General features: G+C 40.9%; 1 protein-coding gene across 1 annotated transcript; it reads right to left on the bottom strand.

The window, feature by feature from the left end:
* On the bottom strand, positions 1-24,507 carry TRAF3IP2 (TRAF3 interacting protein 2). Its single transcript, XM_015815633.2, has 11 exons — positions 24,404-24,507; positions 21,866-22,010; positions 20,447-20,514; positions 19,203-19,958; positions 18,118-18,307; positions 15,319-15,515; positions 13,422-13,510; positions 12,394-12,462; positions 10,701-10,817; positions 2,793-2,867; positions 1-597 (listed from the first exon to the last, which is right to left on the bottom strand). Exons 2-11 carry the CDS (start codon positions 21,901-21,903, stop codon positions 439-441), a joined length of 1,758 nt encoding a protein of 585 aa, XP_015671119.1. The 5' UTR covers positions 21,904-22,010; positions 24,404-24,507; the 3' UTR covers positions 1-438.
* Between the last annotated feature and the right edge of the window lie 1,471 nt (positions 24,508-25,978).

Here is a 25,978-nt window from a genome sequence, read left to right as displayed (position 1 = left end):
TGAAAAGTAACTCCTTTATCGTGTACATGAAACAGCTTTGTGATATTGTTTTACAATATATGTTCATCTGTCTGACAACAAAAGGTGCTGTGAGCCAACAGGAGTATCCTTTTTTTTTTTTGCATATTCAGCCTCATTCTAGTGTTTGTTTGCTTTGCCGCAGACTTGGAATGTTGGTCAAGACAGAAGAAAAGCAACCATCATGAAATATATTTTTCCATTTGCAGTTTGTTGAAATGTAGCAATGTGCCTGATCAGCATCAGAAAGAAACATTCAGAAGGGAAGAAAACACATTGGCTTGCTGCACCCCAAGACAATTCCATTTGTGGTGGGAAGGGGAGAGTCTGTTCATCATGCCGCTCATCACCCAGAAGAGGAGCCAGGAAAATCCTGGCCATAAGCCAAGAGAATCATACAACATTTAGTCCATGTGTGCTTCAGATGTGTGCTCCTAATGGAACAACCTGGAGCGTGGGCAGAGGTCCTATTGGAGGTGCGATATACTCTTCTTCTCTCAGCAACCGCAACAGAATATTCTTTTTATTCCAAGGCCAATGGTAGATGCGAGTATTCTGAAGCCAGATAGGTACATGTTCCTGTGGAGAAAGAAAGGTCAAAAAGAGAGGGACGAGTATGGGTAGGAAAGAAGACAGAAAGAAGCAATATATAATCCCACCTGATTCTTTATAGCAGCCTTTGAGACATACTCCCCATTAGAGTTACAGACTCCACATTTGAAATGAATTCCCCAGCCTTCCTCATATGTCTTTGCCAACAAACTAAGCAATTAGTTAAGCTTTGGATTTCCTTGTGAAATCACCTGTATGAAGCATTTTTCCAGCATGTTTATTGCTTTTTACATCATTCAGCTGTAATGTCCTATAAATACATCTGCATTCCATAGTTACAATGTTGAGGTACAATAGAGTTATGTAGCACCCTTATAGCTCTGATAGCCAAGCTTCAGGAGGATCTTGATTAACTTATTTTAGATGATGGTAGCAAGTTTTCCCATGCTGATTAAGGAAAATTTAGAAAGAGATAATGGTTCCTACATTTCCTCGTATGTGATATTAGAAGGGGAGCAGGAGGGCTTATTTTGTTATTTTTCTAATGTTGATCTAATGTTTGTACAGTTTCATACATACAGTAGCCTGTTTGAATATGATTATGAGTAGGATCACACCTCGTGCTAAGTTATAACAAAACAAACGAGGATTCATGTTGTAAAAAAGGAGAAGTCACAAAGGAAGAATACAGCATCTGGAATTGTAGAGATGTCAGGAAAATTAACATTTGGAATGAATTGAAGTTAGCAAAGAATCTTAAGACACCCCCCCCAAAAAAAAAAAGCTTCTAAAAATGTTCAAAATAAAAGAGAAAATAATCAGTATATCAGCTTCTCAGGAAGGTAACAAAATGTTAGCAGGGAACAAAGAAAAGGCAAAACTAGTCAACTCCCATTTTGGCCATTTTATTTAAACAGTATGCAGGTATGTGTTTCACTAAGCAGTTGTGAAGAGCAGGATCAAGGAGCAGGATTGAAGTGTTTGACTGATAAAATACAACTTTTCTATATTTTGAATCAATTCAAATTCCCAGGGTCAGATGAATGTCACCCTAGGGCACTGAAAGATGCCTTTTATGAAATCTTGAGAAATTTGAGATAATAAATCAAGTGTCAAATGAAATGAGAATGAAAAATGTTTGAAAATAGTGCTGAAATTAAAGAAGTCAACATGGATTTGTCAACTAAGATACATCACTAGAAGTGTAGTTTCCAAATCACTGGAGCTGTTTACTTCATTAAGCATTGGTCAGACCCACCAGTTATGGGCATCATACTTTAAGAAGAATCCAGATTAACTAGAAGGGATTCAGAAAAGACCAATGAGATAACCCAGGAAACTACAAATGCAATTTGAACAAGATACATTAACAGTCTTCAAGAAGATTAAAGTGGTGGGAGGATAAGATAGAACTTGAAATATCCAAATATCACAAAGAAGAAGGCCAAGACCTATTCATTACTATCACAGACAGCAGGACAAGTAATAATTTAAATTATTATAAGAATGCAAGAGTAGTTCAATAGAAGAATACCATAGGATTGGTGGTCTCTGCGTCATTGGATGTGATAGATAGCCACGTGTCACTAATGCTTTAATTTGGATTATTTCCAGTTTTGTAGTTCTACAAAATGATATGCTGGCCTACACAGTATGAGAACCTAGTTGGTGTGTCAGAATCTTTGCATATTCTGCAGAACAGATTTTGGGTAAGAATTGAGAGGAGACGTATAGATATAAAATAACTTATATCCATTAGAAATCATGGAAATTATAAACCTAAGTTTAATTCATTCTCTATCACATAAAACAATAAGACAAAACAAAATTTATTTTAACCAAATGGTGTTCTTCAAGATGAACAAGAAAGATTTAAGCAGGTAAAAATGAATGGACAATTGAAGTGATGTAGTTTTTGTTGGGTTATGCCTGTCCCACTTTTATCTCTAGATAAAACAGAAAATTAAGGTACTAAGAAAAATAAAATCCTTTTTATTTTGGGAAATTGGTGCTAACTCTTAGACACTTCAAAATAAAAAATGCTTTGTCCATTAATAAGTTTGATATAAATTATTTTTCTGTTTTAAGAATATTGTGAAACATTTCTCTAAATCCAAAAAGGGATTTACTTAACATTCCCAAATATTTTTTTAAATGTTATATATCTAATTTAAATTTTCAACAAACACCAAAATGGAATTATTCTGCCATTGTCATATTACCTTTTTTGCATTGGGAAAGAGGACAGGAATGAATCTAAAGTTCATGCTTCCTTGCTGTATAAATTCAATTTGCATCTGAAAAAACACAAAAGAATTAAAATTTGTCAACATTAATTTCAGATGTCTGTATTCTGATTTCTAATGTTTTATGTACAATGGCCTTCAGCTATAAACAGATCTGTGTCCCTACAGTAGCACACTGGCACAATCAGATAAATTTATATGTTTTTCTTGGATTATGAACTGCACAGAAATCACAATGATGAAAGTAGATTGTGATCCAGTGTTAGACACAACATGTAAGTGCCCTGGTCTGAGCAACACTATTTTCCATTCTAGACTTTTGGAAGTAGGGGAGCCTGGATGTACCAATAAAACAATATTTGTAGCTCAAGGTTGAAAGGAAGGATCCTTGGTGTTCTCTGAGCTTGATTGTTTTCTTGCAGACATTTCCTTAACCAAACTAGGTAATATCATCAGTGCAAGAAAACAAACAAGCTCAGAGAGCACCAAGGAGCCTAAGTGTTAATTACCCCTTATCACTGAGCAACAGATAAGCATGCACAAGATACACAGGCTGTTCTGTGAGGCCTGTTGCTGTGTATTTTTGTTGGAAGACCCTTGTCTTGTTTTTATACAACTGTTGAATGTTACTGTAGATTATGTAACAAGGATGCGTTTGTGCTTTCAAAAGAAATAAAGTATGTACACTATATATGTTTTACCATGAACTTTTCATGTTACAGATGCAGAATTGTATTTCATTTCTGGAAGCATTTCAACTATATCACAGGGCTTATCCACTTAGGCCTGAATTTCCTTGAGACTAGTACTGAAAATATCAGTTGGGGTTTAATTTGCATATTGTAATAATCTTGAGTTAGAGATTGAGAGCAGATAGACATTGGAACAGCCAGACAACTCCAGCTTTATCTCTGGCTGTCATATGCCAGCCATAACTTAGTACCAGTCTGATTTAGAATAGAATAGAGCTGGAAGGGACCTTGGAGATCTTCTAGTCCAGCTCCCTGCTCAAGCAGGAGGACCTATACCATCTCAGACAAGTGACTGCCCAGCCTCTTCTTAAAAATCTCCAGTGATGGAGCGCCCATGATTTCTGGAGGCAAGCTGTTCCACTGGTTAATTGTCCTCACTGTCAGGAAGTTTCTCCTTAATTCCAGGTTGCTTCTCTCTTTGGTCAGTTTCCAACCATTGTTTCTTGTCCTACCCTCTGGTGCTTTGGTGAATAACATGACCCCCTCTTCTTGATGGCAGCCCCTCAAATACTGGAATACTGCTATTGTGTCACCCCTATTTCTTCTTTTCTTTAGACTAGCCAAATCCAAGTCCTGTAATCATTCTTCAGATGTGTGATCATCCTAATTGCTCTTCTCTGAATTTTTTCCAAACTCAACATCTTTTTTGTGATATGGTGACCAAAATTGGCTGCAGTATTCCAGGTGTGATCTTACCAGGGTTTTATAAAGCGGTACTAATACTTTGTGTGATCTTGATTCTATGCCTCTGTTTATACAACCCAGGATTGTATTAGCTTTTTTGGTTGCTGCTGCGCATTGCTGGCTCATAGTCAAGTGATTGTCCACTAGGATCCAAGGTCTCTCTCACAGTTGCTGTTTTTAAGCCAGGTCTCGCCCAATCTGTACTTGTGCCTTTGATTTTTCCTGCCTAAATGTAAAACTTTGCTTTTCTCCACACTGAAACTCATGTTGTTGGATAGGGCCCATTGTTCAAGTTTGTCAAGATCTTTTTGGATCCTGGGTTTGTCTTCTGGGGTGTTGGCTACTCCTGCCAGTTTGGTGTCATCTGCAAATTTGATGAGTTCCCCTTCAATTATCTCATCTAAGTCATTTATGAAGATATTGAAGAATACTGGGCCTAAGACGGAACCTTGTGGTACCCCAATGCTTACTTCTCCCCATGTGGATGTAGTGCCATTGAGGACTACTCGTTAAGTAGGGTTTGCCAGTCAGCTACAGATCCATCTGGTGGTGATGTTGTCTATTCCAGAGGTCTCCAAACTTTTTGATTTGGCGGCCCGGAAAGGGAGGCAGACACCGCTACGTGCGCACATGCAAATGGGCCGCACATGTGCATGTGCAAAAATGAGCCCCGTGCACGCGCACACAAATGGGCTGCATGTGAGCGCATACGCACATACAAACGGCTGCACACAAGCACATGCACACATGCAAACGGGGCAAGTGCTGCAAATGGGGCGGTGCTAGTGCTGGCGGGACACTATGGGCGGCACTAATGCCGGTGGGACGCTCAGGGGCAGGGATGTAATCTGTCATGTCCCGGTGATTTATATTTGTCAAGGTCGGATAGATGTTCTCTTACCATTTTCTTCCTTATTTTAATTTTTGTTTCTAGTTTGTCTTTTGCAGTGGTTTTTTTTGGTATGTTGGGCTATAGTTTCTTTTTGTGTGAAGACTAATGCAAAATATCAGTTAAGCAACTCTGCTTTCCCCCTGTTGCCTGTTGTTTCCTTGTCATCTTCTTTCTTTAGTGGACCTACAGTTTCCTTGACTTTTTTCTTGTTGTTAATATGTTGGAAGAAACTTTTTTATTAGCCTTTTATTTCTGTTGCAAGTCTTTGTTCATTCTGAGCCTTTCCTTTCCTGACTTCATCTTTGCATGTTCTGGTTGTCTGCTGATAATCGGCCTTAGTTATGTGCCCCTCTTTCCATTTTTTGTATTTGTCCTTTTTGTCTTTCAGTTTGTCAGAGAGATCTTTGTGCAGCCATGTTGGTTTCTTCTTGAGTTTCTGGTTTTTCTTTTTCAGTGGTATTGTGCTGGTCTGAGCTTGTATGATCGCATTTTTCAGAGTTTCCCATGCTTCTTGGGTTGTTTTCCCCTTTAGGACTTTCATCCATGGGATCTTTCCTAGGTTCTCTCTGAGTTTGTTAAAGTCAGCTCTTTTGAAGTTTAAGACACTGGTTGGATTGTTTTCTATTACTAGTGTTTGCATTATATTAAATTCCAGTATGATGTGGTCACTTTCACCCAAGTTTCTGGCAACTTCAACTCCCTCTATCACTTCTCTATTAGTAAGAATTAAGTCCAGTATAGTTTTACGTCTAGTTCCCTCCTCCACCTTTTGGATGACAAAGTTGTTGGCTAGGTTGGTTAGGAATCTGTTTGATCTCCCGCTCGCTGCAGAGTTTGTCTCCCAGTTGATACTTGGATAGTTGAAGTCTTTCATTACTATGTGGTATGCTTCCTACCTACATTTGTTAACTGGTTGGCAAAAAGTTCATCTATTTCTTCTGATTGGTTGGGTGGCCTGTAATATATTCCTATGGCAATGTCACTTTTTTCTCTTTTATATTGACCCATATATATTCTGGAGAGATTTTATCTTTGATCATGTGCATTTCTGTAGATATGTAGTGTTCTCTTACATACCGTATAGTGCAACTCCCCCTCCTCTTTTTGTAGACCTGTTTTGAACAATTTGTATCCATCCGTCCATCTCACCAGGTTTCTGTAATGCCAACTAGGTCATACCCTCCCTCGTGTACTATTGCTTCTAGTTCGCCCTGTTTGTTCCCCAAGCTTTGAGCATTTGTATATAAGCATTTAAGACTTTTATGTCCGTGGATATGTTTCCTGCATCTCCTGATTTTGTTTGAGTTTTTCTTTTTTCTCATCACTGCCTACCTCATTGTTTGATTTGTTTTTTGGGGATTTATGATTGGTTTGGGATTCTAGAGATTCTAAAAATTGGTCACCCTTCCCCCTCAATTTTAGTTTAAAGCATTCCACAGTTGGGCCAGTCTTTTTCTGAGTACACTTTTCCCTGTTTTCGTGAGGTGCAGCTCATCCCTTGCCAAGAATCCTTCACTTTGGAAACGCAGTCCATGATACAGGAAACCAAAGTTTTCTTGGTGACATCAACCCTTTAGCTAATAGTTTATTTGTAAAATTCTTTTCCCCCTCAATGGATGTTGGGCTTTTGTTGGGAGTACTGATGAGAACACTACTTGTGCTCCTAGCTTCTTAACTTTATTGTCTAGTTGTTTGTAATCTCTTACTATTGTACTCAGCTTCTTAGTTGTGTCATTTGTCCCAATGTGGAGAAAGAGGAAAGGGTAGTAATCTGTAGGCCTAATAATTTTGGTTAGTTTCTCAGCCACATCTTTGATTTTTGCTCCAGGAAGACAACATACCTCCCTGGATTGTATGTCTGGTCTGCAGATGGATGATTCTGTTCCTTTGAGGATAGAATCTCCTATTACCAACACTCACCTTCCTTTTTCAGGGGCTGCAGTCTGGGGTGATTTTCTGTTTATCTCAGGTGTGTTTGTTGATGTGACTTTTTTAGAGATATTAGAAGTGACTTTTTTAGGGATATTTGAAGTTGTTTTTTTGCTAGGTATCTGCATATTTTCTTTGAGGGGGAGGTTGTGGGTCTGCGTGTTTTGATCTAGGGGGAAAAATCAATCGCTCAGTTTTAATGGGACTGCTTCTGTTTGGGTTGGGTTGGGTTGGGAAGAAGGGGTTAGTTGTATGCTGTTTCTTTCTTTGAGTATTGTGTTTCCTTCTATTTGTGACATACCTCCATTTGTCTTCCTCCAAGGGTTTATCAGTAGGGTCAAATCCTCTGGGAGTTATTTGTTCATTATTTGGTTCGGGTTCGGTATAGCAGTGGTGGCGAACTTATGACACGCGTGCCAGAGGCGGCACTCAGAGCCTTCTCTTTGGGCACGGGAACAGGCACCGTCACCCCAACCCCGCTTCCCCCCGCAGCCTCCTCCTCACCAGCAGCCCCCCAGAGTCATCCAAAGGCACGGCCCACGCGGAGCAGTGCGGTGAAGGACATGGCAGCCGGGCAGCAGGGACAAGATTCCGCCCTCGCGCCCCATCGCACGCAGATGCTGCTGCAGGGCACAGGTGGAGGGTGTGGCCGCCATGGCACTACATGGCCACATGGGTGATCTGCGGTGGGCCGTGGAGGTGGTAGTTGGCCCTGCGGGCGGGCGGGGCAGTTTTTGGGCACTTGGTGTCTAAAAGGTTCGCCATCACTGGGGTATAGCTTTCTTTCATAGATTGGGGTTTGGCTAGAGTTGCCTCTTAAGTGCCTTACTTTTTCCTCTAATAGTTCACATAGTTTACCTCTAATGCATGCATAATTTGGGTGTTCTCTGGGCACAAGCACACACATGGAACATGTATTGCATACCACAATCGTACCAGTCGCCTGTTCCATGAGTTTGTTGTTTGAAAATCCCTCTTTTTGGTTGGTGAATGTGCTTTGCTGTTAGCCTTGTTTCTTCCTTCTCTGTTCTAGGTAATTGTGCCTGGTTTTTTTAGTATCCTTTTATCTGCCTGTTTGTGCTCGTTTTTCTACTTTGTTATTTATTTAACCTTCTTTCATTATGTTAATTTTATTTATCCTTTTCTTCCCTCTATTTTTTTTAAAGTTTTTAAGCTCCAATTTTTTTTTTGTTCTTTACTTGGGGTCTTCTCTCCCTATTGGGACTTCAAACTTAGTTGTTGCCTTCACTTCTGTTGATCGCTGCTCCAGCCTCTTGCTGTTTTCTCTGCCAGCTCCCTTCTGTCTTTGGTGTTCGTGTCTGCTCTGGTGAGACCTCCGTTCAGCTTTCCAGTCGGCTCAGTTGCTCTGTCTGGTCTGCTCCTCTCAGCCGGCCACTCAGTTTGAGAGGCTTGAAGCATCACTGTTGTTGCTGCTGCGTTTCTCCTCCTCCCTCAGGTTTTGCTGCCTCCAATTCCTCACATTGCTGTAGGCCAGTAGTGGCGAACCTATGGCACACGTGCCAGAAGTGGCACTCAGAACCCTCTCTGTGGGCACGCACGCTGTCGCCCCAGCCCCGCCACCTCGTGGCCTCCTCCTCACTAGCAGCCCCCCCGGAGGAGAATTGCCCTGGGAGCAACCTGTGCAGAGCAGCACAGCCAAGGACATGGCAGCCGGGCAGCAAGGACAAGACTCCGCCCTCGTGCCCCATCGCAGTCAGATGCTGCTGCAGGGTGTGGACAGAGGGCGTGGCCACCATGATGCTGCTGGGCCGCCTGGGCGATCTGCTGTGATGGGCCGTGGAGGCGGTGGGTGGCCCTGCGGGCACGAGAGGCAGGGACGGGGCAGGGGCGAGGCGGGTTTGGGGCACTCGGTCTCTAAAAGGTTCACCATCACTGCTGTAGGCCTTTTGTCTTCTGCCAGATCAGGCTAGCAGGAGGCGGGGGGAGGGGGCTGCTGATCTTGCTGGGGAGGGAATGCTGATCCAGTCCTCCACCTGAGGCAAGTCTCCCCTGGGGAGGGCTGCGGGGCTGGAAGGAGGCAGGGAGAGGGCTGTGCAAGTCAGGCTGTCCCTGCTTTGCTGGGCCCTGAGTTGGGCTGCCTGGCCGCCCCCTTGAGCTGGGCTGCCTTGATTGGGGTTTGGGTCTAGGCAATTGCTGAATAAATGCTACGACCCACCAGTTCACTGCTTCCAACAGTTTCCCTCCTTGTCTGCTGTTCAGATGCTGGTTCACTGCTCCCAGTTGCCTTTTTTTTCCAGCATTGGGCTGCTTAGCTATGCTCCGGAGCTGGCTCCCTCATTCTCTGTTGCCGGCTGCCTCCGACTCCATGTGCAGCCATTCATTGGCTGCACTCCTGTTTGCTGGTGTTTTCCTCCTTACCCCAACTTCTTTTCCTTTATCCTTTCTATCTTCCTTATCTAACTTCCTGCTTCTTTTTCCTCCCTCCCCCCCCTCTCCTAGTACTTTCCTACTTAGTTTGGTTACTTCTTTCCCCGTGATCCGATACGGCTTCCTACACGGCCGCCATCTTGGAACCAGCTTTTGCATTTTTGGCATTTAAGCATTCATATCCTGCTCTATGTTTCAGAACATCAGCCATTTGCAAAATACTAAAAGAGTAAAGGAAGCCAGGACAACACATTACAATGTTGACAGCAGGCTTGTCACTACCACAAGGGCTAAGCCTCCCAGGGATCCTAGTGAGAAAACCCTAACTTCTATCAAAAGCAATGGAACAGGATCAAGATGTATGTGACTAAAATCTGTGTCAGAAGATATTCACTGCTAATAAAGGGCCAAATAGCTTTTCCTCCCTTCTCTGCCTCCTTCCCCATCACTGCCACCGAAGGAAGCTTATCTTTGCAGATCTAAAACATGCCTTTCCTCCAGCTGTACTTGTGAGTCTGCTCTCACTCTGTGATAAATCTGTCCTGCTGGAAGCTTTCTAGACAAGCATGTTACAGTATTTCTTTCCTACTGTAGCTGAAAGGCAGGAAGCTCTGTTGCAGTTTATTCAATCTGATCAGAGGAAACCCTAGAGAGAATCCTCAAAGGTGTTGTCAAGCTGAGTCTCTGTGGCAATGGAGAAGCCGTAGGGAGACAAAGATCAAATGCACAGAGAAAGAGAACACAGAAGCTCAGGTGGATATGAAAGTGTAGCTAGAAAAATTCCTCAAAATACAATTCTGTTTGTATTTTTCAGTCTGCCATGTGTGTGTGTGTGTGTGTGTGTGTATGTATGTATGTGTGTGTGTAGCAGCTCAGTATGTTCCACATGTTCAGTGCAGGCATAAGATATCTTTACATCATAGTCATCTGTGGCAAGGCACAATGATGTCAAGATGCAAATGTCATTACTTGCCTCCCTTGTTCCCAATGAGTACTCATAGATCACATGGCAGAGATCTGAACAAGCTATGAAAGAATTTAAACAGGTTGCAAAGGCACAGATAAAGTCAACTGCATTTACAGAACATGGAGTTGCCGAGCCCTCTAAGAAGCACTGCAGAAAGCAAAATTTTAAATATGAACAAAGCAGGGCTTAACTACAGCACAAGCGACAATTATTTGGCAGAAGAAGAAGCTGAAGACTTCTTTTTGAAATGGCAAACACGTGTCCTCACTCACCATCCTGTGGATGTACTTAGTATGTAAACCATGCTCATCCTTGTCCAGCTGAGATCCAGCCCCTTCAACATCCTGTTTGTATTTTGGACTGATTGCTATGATTATCATTACTGTCTTCTGTCAGAAAGAGAAACACTTTTGTGAAATCATAAAATGCAGTACAGTTGGGCAAAAACAGCTGGGAAATCTGCCAGCTGGAATTTTACGTGATCTGATGTTCCCTGGAAGCATAAGACAAGCCAGTTCCTTTTGGCAGTGAAACGGTACAGTATACATTGGAATTCCTCATACCAGATTTCCTGGATCTCCCATGAAGCTCAGCTTAATTTAACAGTGAGAGAAAATATTTTTCAGCATTAGCTGTGCTGAATCACAAAGCTTACCAACTCAGCCTATTGGACATAATTATGCATACTGTACTACACACACACACACACACACACACACACACACAATGCATATTTATAATGTTGATTCTCACAGCTTGGAATAGCTAAGAAGCTGTGGAAGAAATTAAACACCTCTTATTTTCCAGAGAAGAAGATTTAAAACTTATTTTTAGGAGGTAGGTTTAAAAACAAACAAGCCATAATCACTAAGGTTCTCCTTCCATAAATACTAGATTCATACACTGTACTAATTCACACTGTGGCTTTAAATTTTTTTACTTTGTATCCCATCTGAAATCAGAAGGAGCACTAAAATTTACAGCAGGACTGGATGACTTTTTCTGCTTGGCAGAGCATGCTTTATTATATTATCATTTTCAGTTCGCTAAGGGGTAGAAAAGACAATAATGTAATAAGGCGATGAAGCCAAAATTATCAATTTGTTCTTTGGGGAGTATATGTGTCATTTTTGTAGGTGTATGAAGCTTATTGGAAGTGTAGCACAAACTTCCTTTAGTTTATCACTGAACACTGGTAGGATATTGGTTTGGGGGATTTACCACTCACTTTGGCTTGCAAATTGTTGAGGCATTAGGTACAAAGCTTTGGAAACTGCTTTTTATCTACAGTTTATGATTTCCCATACCCACCTATCTCATCAAATTATTAAAGTGAGCAGAACCTAGGTTCACATAATGAATTAAGCAAAAGTTTAATCTCAGTTTATCAAATAAGCCCCAATTGCCTTGGTTTACATGACCTACTTGGTCAAAAGCAAAATATGCCCAACTATGGGTTAGTTCAATATGTAAATCAAGTTCTCTTGGCAGTTCACTGCTGCTCATATGTTTCTTTGAATCTAATCCAAAATATACAGCATAGCTAATTGATGTGCTTGATGTATGTTTTTGTTCTTACACACACACACACACACAGAGAGAGAGAGAGAGAGAGAGTGAGAGAGAGAGAGAGAGAGAGAGAGAGAGAGAGAGAGAGAGAGAGAAAACATGTATATTCCTGTACATAATACAGACAAGATGGATAGTTCATTACTCAGAGAAAGATTCCTCGAAATGCTCAGGAAAGGAATGTTACTGATAAAAAAGAGCCAGACTTTCTTCTCTCAGTTGCTTCCATTTTAAATTTGAGGAAAGGGGAGGAGACAGGGCAGGAAAAACATTAATAATTAAGCCACATGGGGAGGGGGGAATAGGTTCCTATTTTAATTCATTGGGGCTTAGGAAGAAGACTTATGTATTCAATGCAGGAAAAAAGTACAAGATTTACATTTTATCCTTACTTACATCACTTAGATAACGTTCCATCCACTTGATAATATCAATTCCTCGAATGGTGTCCTCAAATATGTCAATCTGTTAAAAAGTGAAAATATTAATATGATTTCTTTAGCCCTGACTGCTCTCTACGAGGCTACTTTAACCTTAATTCAACATTAGCATCCTTTGCAAATAATTTGATTTAAAAAGCTTTTAATGCAAATGTACCTAGCCCAACAATAGTGTCCATTTAAAAAAAAAATCACTACTACGTTTAGAACAGGTTGGTAACATTTTTGCAGATTACATTTTAGTGGAGAAATTGGTTAAATTAACTCAATGCACCCTGGAAAAAACACACACACTTGTGCGATAAGACCTTGCCCACTTTGCACCTGTGCCATCCCAATGGTGACCTCATCTACCCCAAAGGTTATACTCGCCTGCCATAAGCCATGGTTTACAAACCACAGTGCTCAAGTTCACACGACACATTTTGCCAAAACTATGAGCATCATATTAAAATACTGCATACTATTTTGACCCAACCAGGATCTTTAGGAGTCTCAGAAAATGGCCCTCCTTTGTTCGTGTTAGAGTAAGTCAAATTTCTTGTGTGCATAGATTACAAAATGCCAGGCCAACTTCTGCCATTTCACATCATTAATTGGTATCTACCACTTCAGAGTATGTTTCACTCAGTCTTGGAGGAAGATGTTGACATGAAAGTAGGTCTGTTCCTACTAATATTGAAGTCAACCCCTGTGAATGTTGTTCACACATGCAGGGTGCTGCTGGATAAACCTTTTAGAAATAAGTTACAATTCTGAAACGTGATTTCCACTCAATACATCCACTTTAAATTCACATTTACATGTATTACAAATGAATTTCCTGTCTCTTTTATATAATATTCATTATAAAATATACAATATTTAGGCAGACAGGCACATTAAAAACAAACAATACCACTTTGAATTTAGAATTGCCTCTCTTCAGATATTCTCTCTTTTTTCTCTTTGCAGTGATTCAGGTTTCCAAAATAAAGTACTTACCGCAGTCTGAAATCCATTTACAAATAAAAAGTTCACAAATTTCATGACCTCCACAGCTGCATCCACAGAATAGGTTATAAAGACTTTACCTAGGAGAAGTATAATTATCAATAAATAAAACAGGTGTGCTTTGAAACAAACTAGTTCTGAATTCCAAAGGCAGCCTACCATGAGTAGCTGCAAGATGATTGTCAATGCTGCTAACATCGGAATGTTCTTGCTTTGACAACATATGGAGATGCAGCCGTTTTCCTTCTTATGTTTTACTCTTAGAATTAGAGTTAGAATTAGATGATACTGGGGGGGGGAGGAGGAGGAGGAATGTGCATGGGAATTTAGTTAGACATAACAATATTGTAACTAGTGTGAGAACCAAGGTTTTTTGTAATAAGAGATGATAAGAAATGGCCGGGTTGAAGAACTGGAGGGAAAGCCTGCATTTCAAACTAATTGGAGAATGTGATTTATGACTGTTAACTAGAGGAGGGAATTGTGTTTTGATACTATGTGCTCAGGGGAGGGGAATTCAGATTTTGGCTTTGCCTATGTACGTGCCGATGCTATGCTACTCGAATAAAGATTCTTTAAGGTAAACAATGCCTCGAAGTTCTTTGAAGAGTTTCATCTGTCGGAACCATGACGATGATATGCTGCAGAGCAGATGGCAGATGTGGCCAAGAGGCCCTTTGCACAAGTACATTTAGTACAGGCATATCAAACATGCGGTCCACGGGCCAGATGCAGCCCGTGCAGGCCACACCCAACCCGGCTCCACAAGAGCAAAACCCATCCCAATATATGGCCCGCGATGTGATCGAGCTTGACACCCCTGATCTAGTGCATCAATTTCATCCTTTCCTGGACCAGGAGATTCTCCAAACAGTCACTAATGCCTTGGCCATCTCACAAGTGGACTATTGTAACCCATTCTGCACAGGGCCGATCTTGAAAACTACTTAGAAGGGTTAGCTGCATGCACCACTAGCATGCAGTGGTGCAGACAGCCGTGGGCAGACTACGTTATGCTGATTGTATGTTCTTGCAGAGGAAAATTTATAAATTTATTTTCTCCAAAAGGAGTGTCGGAGAACAGATCAAATTTGCAGAGAACGCCTGTTTCACTTATGCCAAGAGCTTTGAAACCCATGCCATTTTTGAGGCCATGCATGGTGGTGATGAAATTAATCCACTCAAATGCAAATGAAATAGTGGCCACTAACCTCTTCAGATACAAAGCATTATGTACATTATACTAAACTACAAGAAACGTTGTTAAAGCTATCACTGTCACATTTTTCTGATAACCAATGACTCTGCTAGTCTTAGCCTGAACCTTACAAAATAAATTAAGAGGTAGAGCAAGTGAAGGATCAGAACACTGACCAGTACAGCCTCCCTTTTAAGAAGTATCTATATTGGCTTTATAGATTAGTCCAAAATTTAATGCCCATTCAGTGTATTGAATGCATCTGCCAGCTAGCTGGTTCCTCTTTATCTAGGAAGAAACTGTACTTGGGCCTCTTTTTACAGAAGAAGAAGCAACAAGATAAATTCTTCAAAAAGACTGTTTTCCTTCAGCTTTTTAAAACTTTCTCCCTGCTTGTATTTTTAATTCTGTTCGGTATCTTTGGGCACTTTTCTTTTCACTTTGCAAACACAAAGAGTCCTCCAGAGTCATGTGCTGAGTAGGCTAGCTATATAAATCAGAAAGATTTATAGGAATGTTCTTTCAAGCTTTTTATTAATATAGCTCTAGAAATCTCTTAATCAGTAGAAGCACTCAATAATGCAAAAACGGTATGTGATACATATTAGGGGGGGTGATGATCCTTATTTATTTCCAGCACATACTGTAAATATATACAGAACTAACAAACAGGAAACAGCAGAGACGTACGTAGCTCTTCAGGCAAGTTGCTGGTCCTCAGTGTCCCTCTGGCTGCAGAATTATTCAGGAGTCTTGGGATAGCCCCAGGGGTGGACATGCTGCCAGACTGAGCCATGGAATCAAAAGGAACTCTCTCTATGCCCTCATGGGCACCGTTTATTTTGAATGGTGTGTTATTGTCAAGCATCTGCTTCTGACACTGGTCACTGAGAAGAGAAAGAAAAACGACTGTAAATTCGGAAAATGTTCAAATCTAACGTTTGTGAATACATGTTTGGTGTCCTTTCTTAACAATAAAGGCATAAAAATTCTCTGTGTTCAGAGAAAGCCGGGAAAAACTGCATTTATAAGCCAGGGAAGATTTAGCATCCCCCCACCCACAAGCTCCTTTTGTTTTAAAATGCAAAAGAAATGAATTGAGCTTTCTCCTATTTGTTGAAACAGAACTGGGGTGGACTGGATTTAGACGAGTCGGCCACCATTTGTACTTGGGGCCTGCCAGTACTGAAGATGCTCAGTGACAGTGCAATCCTGCAAGCAAAAGTCCTACCATGTTTCCCTGAAAATAAAATCCGGTCTTATATTTTTTTTTGCCTCCAAAAGAGGCACCAGGTCTTATTTTCAGGGGATGCCTTACCCGCTTACCTTAGGACCGCTGCAGCCTCCCATGCCCTGACACCTGTCGCACTGGTGCTTGAGTTCTTCTGTGGCCCCTTGCGGCCGCATGCCATGTGGCGCATCGTACCAGTGCCGCTGCGCACGGCAGGTGGCCATGTGGCGCATTGCGGCCTCCTGCCGCAAGCGGCAGCACTGACGCAATCACTGTGATGAGCCACTCAGTGTCCTGCTATGAGTGGTGGCGGCAGCACGATTGCCACAAGCCATGCGGCATCCTGCCACGAGTGGCAACACCGGCGCAATGCACCACATGGCATGCGGCCACAAGCGGCCACAGAACTCAAGCACCAGTGCGACAGGTGTCAGGGTGGGGAGGCCTGGCTGCAGTGGTCCTAAGGTAAGCAGGGGTGCGGGGCATGTGAGGTAGCTCCACACCCCTATCCTCATCCTAGCTTGATTTTTATGTATGTGCCTGGCCCCAAAACTAGGGTTTATTTTGGGGGCAGGGCTTATATTAGGCGCATCTGTAAAAATCAAGCTTGCTCTTATTTTTGGGATAGGTCTTATTTTCAGCAAAACACGGTAATTAGTTCAACAGTTTGTTGCTCTACATAAGGATTGGAGGAATTCATATCAATACTTCTTAAAGTATACTTTCTGTATGCCAAATATATCCAAGCTCTTGAAAAGACCATCAGTATTTTAAAAAAGGTCTGTCACTAGCATTTTTTTATTTCAATTATTTGTTTTGTTCTGTTTAATATCTTAAAAATTAAGAGAAATCTTGAAGTATTTGATAGGAATCTGAGATCTCCTCTTCCCCTGGGATAAAAACAGTTCTGTGATTTCAATCAATCCTGAAGTCAGGGTGACTGTAGTGGCCAATCCTTTGTGAACAGGGAATTGTAAATCAAAGGGAGATGTCAAAGCACCATTATGGGTTGGAGCAGGAAACACGTGTATGTTAGTCACTACCTGCATTGCATGGCCTCATTCATTTCAAATAGACTTGGCCCCCGGAGGAGAAGCAGTAACATACAATATGTGGGCATGCAGACATACATCCTTACTATGCAAGTTGAATTGTCTGTGTTGAAGGGCAATGTTTACAATCTATTTCCAGACTGAATAACCTGCAGCTTTCAGTGGTCACATGGCCTTCCAACTAATTTCTTAGAAGATGACAAGATGGTATATGCAATCCTACATTGCTGCAAACTTCACCCACTTTTAACCCCAAACCCACCTATGCTCTGTTATGCCTGGTTGACTTATCCCATAAGTTAGTGACTCTACATAGATACTAGTTACTAGAGGCTAACTCTCGGTGAATAATCCAAAGAGGCAATAAAAGAGAAAGCATTATATCTAGAAAAAAACTGGAAGCTAACAAGGTGAACAAGGAGAAAGACTTAAAATTACTGAATCAAAGTACGTAAGATTTTGTTTTCCTGCCAGAAATCAGAGGCTTGTCAGAAGCAGCAGAGATTCATATCAACAAGGCAATTCAGCCTGGGAAGATCACTCAATTTGCCTCAGTGAAATTATTAGGGAGGTTTTAAATTACTTTAGATTTATATACATTTTGTAGATGATCTCACAGCAATAAATTACTATACTCTTGAAGTGAGAAGTTTAGAAAAATACAAAAGGTTTGCACTTTCGCTCAGAACCTTTAGATGAAACGCTAAGGTAGTTTCTCCACTAATGACTTACTGTGTCTTCAAGAATCATCCAATGAGAAGTTGTGTCAAAATAACAGCAATGACAGTCTTTATATCCCATCGATCATGGCCAAGTGATGCTGTAAGTCACTAGCAATGAAATGGCCAAATACACTTTACTTAACTATTGTCAAATGATTTTTTTAAATGTCCATTTCTAGTGCTCTCTTTAAGTTAGTGGCTTAGTAAATTTAAGCTTGTCTGATTAAATTTGGAACAAATAATGACTAAATCAGTAGTTTGAAATTCTGGTTCACAGTAACCAGAAATAGAACCTATTTTTCTATATACTTAGCCATCAGCCTTGATTATAGGAGCAAATGAGATGCAGGTGAAATGGCAATATATGTGTTAATATCATCCAGGCAGAGATTAGCATACCGTTCATACACATATGATGCTAAAACAATCATAATTAACTTTGCCTGAAAAAATGAAATAAGCTCCAGGCTTGGAAAATACTTACTGAAATCTCTGAAGTCCTTCGGAAGAGCTTTCCCCCTCAGGCAGCCTTCCTTCATTACACTTGGGTCCATATGGACTAGAATAATGCGGGATTATTTGCTGAGCAGGGCGGATGACTCTTGCACAAGGGCCAGGAAGAGGAAGCTGCACTTGAGGTGAACATGCCAAATGTTGATAGGGGGCTTGCCCATCTAAGCATAACAGAAAATAAAAATTCAGGCCATTGTATAAATGAGATTCCTTTCCATAGTAAATAGATGGTACAGACAATTCTCGACTTACAAAAGTTTGTTTAGTGACCAAAGTTACAACAGCACGGAAAAAAGGACTTCTGACCATTTCTCACACATATGATCGTTGCAGCATCCTCATGGTCATGTGATCAAAATTCAGATGCTTGGCAACTGACTCATATTTATGACGGTTGCAGTGCCCTGGGATCAAGTGATCACCTTTTGCAACCTTCTGACAAGCAAAATCAATGGGAAAGCCAGATTCACTTAACAACCAGGTTACTAACTTAACAATTGCTGGGATTCCCTTAACAAATGTGGCAAGAAAGGTTGGGAAAAGAGGCAAAATTCACTTAAAATGGCCTCACTTAGCAACAAACATTTTGAGCTCATTTGTGGTCCTAAGTCAAAGACGACCTGTATGATCAAACTGGATGCACTCATTACACCAAGACATGGTTTTATTTATTCACATTTTATCGAATAAACCCCACATGCAACTCACTAAGGCTGCACATGCTTCAAAACCAATTTGGAAGAAGTGCTTGGGATTCCTGCAAGCACAACATCCCTTTGCTATTCATTAAATTATGCACGGCATTAAATAATGGTAACGTCACACTAATGTGTGATTATTTTCTTAATTGTAGCTTATTGAATAATCTATGTTGGGTGGAATCACTTGATTAAGGTTGCCGTAATGAATTCATACAACGTATGAAACCAAACCCCAATGAACTACAACATTACAGGTTAATATGACACGGACCCAGCCAATAGGACCACCATTTTACAAAAATACAGTCAATGCATGTGTAGCAATGGAAACACCATTTATCACTAATGAGCTTACAGGGATTCTGGCGGTACATATTATGATTGTAGTATCTTGGACGCCACTGAGCTTCTGGTGAAATATAAAGATGGGGAATCTGTGGAAATAAAGGGTATGACTGAGAGTCCATCTGTGGATATTCTCTGGACTTCAGAGACTTTGGAAGGTCTTGTAGGTTCAAAGCAGAAGTAAAGGACAAGAGAAGCTCAGCTTGTCCAATGCCCAGAGGATCATGAGGCTGAGAATCATATCCTGCATCTTCTATCCTTAGGTCTACTGGCACCCTATTATCGTGCTGCCAGTTTGGCTTTGCCTTTTCCTGACTTTCACCAAGTGAATGCTGGGCTATTTCAGATGAACTTCTTTGCAAATTACTAGAACTGTGCCCGATGTCAGGAGAATCAGCGGATGGTTGAGACCTCAAGAGCTGGTTTGTTTTGTGTTGAGGCAAATGATTACATTCTGAATGATCTGTGGAGTTGCTGGATGGGCCAGGAAATTGCCCACTTCTAGAATCATAGATGTCTTGTGGAAAACTGTGGCCATCAGTTTCTAGTATGCCATTATTATAATTGACACGATCAAGGTGCTTATAGAATCCTAGTTGCCCATTCATCGGATGAGACGTTTGAGATGGATAAGATCCCATAGGCATTGAGTTATTTATAATTTCTGCAGAAGGGTTCAATGCCTCTTTCAGTAAATGTTCTGGAAATGGAGACCAGTCAATAGTTTCATCCACTTCAACTGGCATACTTCGACCCAATGTAGCACCTAAAGTGGAAAAAAAATATACAGTACAATTTTTTTATTTACTCTGCATAAAAGTACTTCATATCTGATTCAGATGTGCTCCCAGCAATAAAATGGGAAATCTGAGAAATGAAAGCAACACTTCTGGAAGATAAGGTAAAGTTGGGATTGGCTGAATTTTATTACATAATTGGGAATCTTATGGAAATACTTTAAAGAGACTCCTGACTTGGCAAACACCTGCCTAGGTGCCTGAAAAAAATTTAAACTCTCATAGTCAGCTTTGATTGGTCTCTTCACCACAGTTCTTTTTGCTTTCCACCCAATCCTTAGGACCTAGTCAATCAGTGGAGGGAACTGAGCTGGCAAAACCTTCCCCAAAGGTTTTTGAAAGTCTAAAATTTTCTAACGCATTTGACACAATTCATATAGACAACCATGATCTGTTTTATTGGCACTGGTTCAGTCTGAATAAAAGGCTTTGCATAGTGGCGACACAAAACACTAACCTTGTAAGGATGTCATTTCAATATTTTGTAGGAAATCTGTGGAAATGGGTACCAAGTGCAAGTGGTAGCTAGGGGGTAAAAAGAAGAAAATATAAATCACAACAGAAATAAATAATTATGATCATCATTCACAGAGTAGATAGGAAAAAGATTTATTTGCGTAATAATATGCTCATTTCCAAGTTTCCAGTCATTGAAATGGCTGAAGGAAGACATATGGGATTCCATTTAAGCAATGCTTGTTTTATGCCTTATTGCTTTTGATTAATTATATCATGCTCTGAGATCTATGGATATAGATTATGTGATAAATATTTAAATAAACAAGTAGTCAACAAATAAAACACTTTTCTTCACTTTAGAGGTCTTCAGATGTTTGGGAACCACAATAGGAAGGGGAAGGACTATGGGGAATGTTCACTGCCTTTAGTTACATATAAAGTAATATAGACAGGATAAGAATACAATAAACAAATACATTTTAGTCAACTCATCTTCAGTCAACAAGATGCTTTTGTATTTATGTCAAGGAAACATTAAAAAAAACATATATTATCTGAGTTGTTCTTTTGGTAGGGCTGGGCGGCACTATAGGGCATTGCAGGTCAAAATAACTAGACACGGGGACAGTTTTTTCCATCACTCTGCAGAACATCCAATTCTCACAATTCTGTCTAATGTCTGACTGTATTTACTCATGTAGTATAGCTGTAGTATTATTTATCCTTCTAATTATCTTCTTTACTGCCCCCTCTTATTGGTATTATGATTATATCATTATTCTGTTGCTTTGCATGCACACTGAGAACTCCTGCACTGGAGACAAATTCCTTGTCTGTCTAATCACACTTTGTCAAATAAAGTATTCAATTCAACTCAATTGTATCTAAGCTTGTTGTGATGTATGGCTAAAATATTCATCATCAAGTTCCCAACTTCAAAATTACGCATGCATTTTCTGATCAGAATCAGTAAGCTTCTGTAGTATCATAAAAATCAATGAGGTATACACTTTGAGAAGCTATGGAAGCCCCTACTTTCAGTCTTCTAAATATGAAAAAAGCAACTGCATGATTTACACAGGACTGTATGCTGGCTGGAGAATTCTGGGAATTGAAGTCCACACATCTAAAGTTGCCACGATTGAGAAAGACTGCAGCAGACCAACTAGTTCAGGGGTAGGCAACCTTGGCTCTTTTATGACTCGTGGACTTCAACTCCCAGAATTCCTGAGCCAGTACAGCTCAGGAATTCTGGAAGTTGAAGTCCACGAGTCATAAAATAGCCAAGGTTGCCTACCCCTGAATTAGTTCCTTTTCCCCATTCACTCCCACCACACAGAAGCAGTCATTAGCGAAGGGAGGAAAACCTTCAGGCTTAGGATCCTAATAAATGGAGTGTTAGTTTCTCCGTTCTGACCTGTGCAGCTCTCTGGTCCAAAAATCAATGCATTTCATTTGAGGAAGCACATGTTCTTCATGGTTAATTTTCTTGCCAAGTTTGGAAGAATAACAATGAGTTCCAGTAGAGCTGACTTGAAGTATTTCTTCAAACCTTGCTCACTCTTCAGTTGCATAAAGGGAAAAAAATCAGTAATGAACTGAAACACATCCAAATTATTTTTTTTTTAACTTTTTGCAGAAGAGAAACAGCTGAGAATGATTTTAAAATAGCAGGAGTTCTACACATTGTAATATCAGTCAATTCCACAATTTCAGAAAAAAGACTTAAAATGTATTTATTTCTACAGGATAAAGATTCACCTTTCAATGAAACTTCTTAAGAAATAAGTTGAATCAGAAAACTATTCTGAGTCTCTGAAGTATCACCTTAAATTTCATCCTGACCCAAACAGTTGCAGCATTTAAAAAATATAAAGCAAATTTCTCTTTATTATATTGTCACTTTCTCATTTCTATTCCTTCAGTCAACTTATAATTCAACTCCTACAAAACTAAACAGAAATGAAGAATACAATAGACATACATCTATCAAGTCCACAGGTACCTAGTTCTGAAATATAATTCAAAATGGTGGGCTTACATCTATATGGACTGTAAAACTGCCACATCTGAGCAAGGAAGCAATATTATTCTGTAGTATTTAAGAACACTTATTTTAATTTCATTTCCTTTCCTTGTCTAGAATTATCCAATTCAAGAATCTTTCTGTAGATAATCCTGAAGGCCTTCAACAAACTGAGATGCAGAAATCTCACACCTTACAAGCAAAAAGACCCAGCTGTTGAATGTATGCATCCTGCATCTGCCCTGTCAGTATGGCTGAAGGCAGATGAAAAATTCAGGGATGGGGGAGCTGTTTCCGTTTGGCTCAAATACCAGCACATAGCAGCAGTGTACACATTTAAATGATTGCTGGATAATGAATCCAATCAGGCTGTCAAGTGGGAAAGGGGAGAGGAGTCAAATAAGATAATTTGTTTGGGTAATTTGCCCTGAACGAGTCCATATTAAGTTTTAATTCATATTCAATCATGGCCAGCATTTTGGAAGAGAGAAAAACCAGAATCCCTTGTGCTCCAACTGTTTGTGCATTTCTTAAGACAATTTGAACCTCATTGAAATCTCTGTACTTTCCCTTTTAAAGGCATGTGTTGGCCTATGAAATCTCCAAAGAACAAGGCTGACTAACTCTCTCTGCTTTTGATTAAATCTTTTCTGACAGTAGAGAAGAAGAATGTGGAGTAACACATGGCAAGTTAGGTAGATTCCAGCTTCAAAGGCCATGCTGTTAGCTGAAAGAAACGGCTAGGAAATAGGAAACGGGGAGGGGGGGTAGATAGACCGTAAAGCTAGCCTGAGCATGCAACAGCACAGTCATGGAGAGAGAAATGCAATTTGGTTTTCAGGCTTTTTCAGCAAAGCATTCTTCCTAAATTAGAGTATGGTAAGAGATCCATAGCCTAACTGAGACTCCCTTCTCCCTAATTCTAATTTCAACTATTGTGCCATCAATTTCAGATTTTTCAGATAAGTAGATGACAGTTCTAAAGATTAAGAGAGAATAGTGGGATATAGAATTGCCTTAAAGTTGTGCCAGTCTCAGCATGGCTGATCAGGAATAGTGCTTGAAAAGTCATACTGAGGCACCACCACTAAGAAGGTCCTGCTCCTGATACCCATCAATTAAACATCTAATAGGGAGAGACCACTGGGGACTTATTTCCTAACTAACCCACTGTGGCTTAACCCACTTTTTCATTTTAGGTGGTAAAAGAATGTACAAATAGAAAACCTTGCACACATCACTAAAACAAGCAGTGTATTGTTTTCTATTCAGATGATATACGTAGGCATCCAGAATTTTCTTGAAGTTGGGTAACCTTAACAAATCCAACAAATAAATAAATCCTAACCATGATGCATTTACCTTGTCAAAATGTCTCCACTCTCTCAAAGAGGTATGTTGCAAGTTCATTTTTGAGTAATATTTTGGCAACAAATCAGAGAAGAAACCTAATCTACTCTACGCCTTATACTTAGGAGGGTATTTCGTGCATAAAAACAGCTTTACATATTTCTCCCCTGGTACAAGAGAAGCAAGTTGGGAACAGAGCCTCCCAGAAAAAAAAAAAATATCTATCCAGGGCCCGCTAAGAGTTGACACCGGCTTGATGGCACATAATCAGTCAAGCTTATAAAACTCAGCCAAGCCCGTGGAATGGACCAGAGCCAAAGCCTGGGCCTCTCAGCCTTCTTTCCGATGACAACACGGATTTATTGGCAACAGAATCTGCCTGGATCTGCATTTTGGAAGGGCTCTTATGGCCTGAGATAATGGCAGAGTCCCAAGGTCTCACTCCCACCTAGCCTGCTGCGGGAGTAAATCACCAGTCAGGAAGTGAAACAGGCCCCAGCCGAGAAAAAACAAAAGCAGTAGAGAAAAAGTGGGCCAACAGCTAACAGGAGGGGAGCTTTTAACAACTCAACAACTCACCTTAGACGACCCCCCCAAAGGGGATCGGCAAGGCAGGGCAGACCACCTGGCCGCCTGGTCTGGTCTGTCCTCCTCTTCTCCCCAGATTGTCCCCTCCCGGAGTTTTTTTTCCGCCTTCTCTCTCCTCCCTTGCTCCGACAGGTAAGTTGCTGAACAGGCTCCGCACCAGGAAGTAGACTGTGTGTATGCAAATCGCCGAGTTGGACGTCTCATTTTGGAAAAAAAAAGTCAAGAGAGGGCTGTCGGGGGAGGAAGTGCGACCGATAACGCCGGAGGAGGGAGCGTTTGACTCAAGAGCGGTTCAGGCGGCGGGGTTGGGTATGCTTGGTTGTCAGCTGGAAAGGGGAAGGGGAGCGGGGCGTCCAGGTTCACTTCGGCCATTTGACAAGAGCTGTCTCCCGCCCTACACTTTAGAAACAGAACAGGACGAGTTAATCAGGTGATCGTTTATCCCTCCGCTGTGCAACTTTAACAATCAAGGCTTTTTTTTTAAAATCAGGATCTGACAGGTGTTAACACTGGTAATAGACACGGACGGGCATTTTTTGGCAGTGTTGCAGCCTGCCCTCGTGGAAAAAAAAAATGTCATCCAAAATCAGAGGTCCGAAGGATTTGTTGCGGCATATGATCTAATGCAGGGGTAGGCAACCTCGGCTCTTTTATGACTCGTGGACTTCAACTCCCAGAATTCCTGAGTCAGCATAGCTGACTCAGGAATTCTGGGAGTTGAAGTCCACGAGTCATAAAAGAGCCGAGGTTGCCTACCCCTGATTCCTAATGACTGCATAAGTTACAAGAATTTGAAGCGCTCGGGCTTCTCCAACGGAAACTCCCAGACCCGGGTTGCAAAAATTTGCACCGATAGGAGCGTGCAGCAAAGAGATTCAGAAAACGGCACTGCCATCTAGTAGTCATCTGGATGTTTGCAGCCTGGATCCAATAGCCTTACTACTAAATCTATTTTTTAAAAAAAATGTCTAAACTCTAAAACATAAAATAACAACGCTCTCCCACCTCCACCCCCCCACGGCTTGTTTAAAGCCGTGTTTCTCAAACTTTCCAACTCTTTAAGACCCGTGGAATTCTGGGAATTGGTCTACACATCTTAAAAGTTGCCAAGTTTGAGAAACGTTGCTTTAAAGGAAGAGGTGTCAACCTTTTGGCAGCCCGGAGTAGCGGAAAGACAGTGTGATGTGCTTAAGGTGTGGAAGTGAAAACAGGGAGCCCCAAGGTTCCTTTCTCTCTTTCTCTTGCCTGACCTTTCTTCCAAACTTGATGCTGTGGAGACAAATAGGTCTTGCATGGTGCTAAGATATAAACACAGGTACTATATAAATTTACTCCTACCAATATAGGAGAGGTGCTTGACAGCAATATGTCAGTGAGCAGACAGTACTAGAAGCCATGATGTTCTGACTTTGTCCCCTGCATGCTTTTTTAAAGAATGGGACCGTTTATTTTATTCTATTACTTATGCTATTGATGTTTTAAAATTGTCCTTCATGCCCCAATGTGAATCATTAGTCAGGCCTCAGTGAAGAAAAAAAAAAAGGAATAGACACTGCAAAGTCAAGA

The sequence above is a fragment of the Protobothrops mucrosquamatus genome, unplaced genomic scaffold (genome assembly GCF_001527695.2).
Source record: "Protobothrops mucrosquamatus isolate PMUCROS unplaced genomic scaffold, P.Mucros_1.0 scaffold357, whole genome shotgun sequence".
Lineage (NCBI taxonomy): Eukaryota > Metazoa > Chordata > Lepidosauria > Squamata > Viperidae > Protobothrops > Protobothrops mucrosquamatus.
This window is presented reverse-complemented; position numbering and strand designations above follow the sequence as displayed.

Bases quoted from the DNA above. Each gene is read 5' to 3' on its own strand.
- TRAF3IP2 (XM_015815633.2), bottom strand. From the start codon at position 21,903: ATGAAATGCATTGATTTTTGGACCAGAGAGCTGCACAG. The intron at 19,959-20,446 runs GTTAGTGTTTTG...TTTCCACTTTAG, and splicing joins TGAAATGACATCCTTACAAG to GTGCTACATTGGGTCGAAGT. The intron at 10,818-12,393 runs GTAAGTAAGGAT...TCTTTCTGACAG, and splicing joins TGGAACGTTATCTAAGTGAT to AAGACAGTAATGATAATCAT.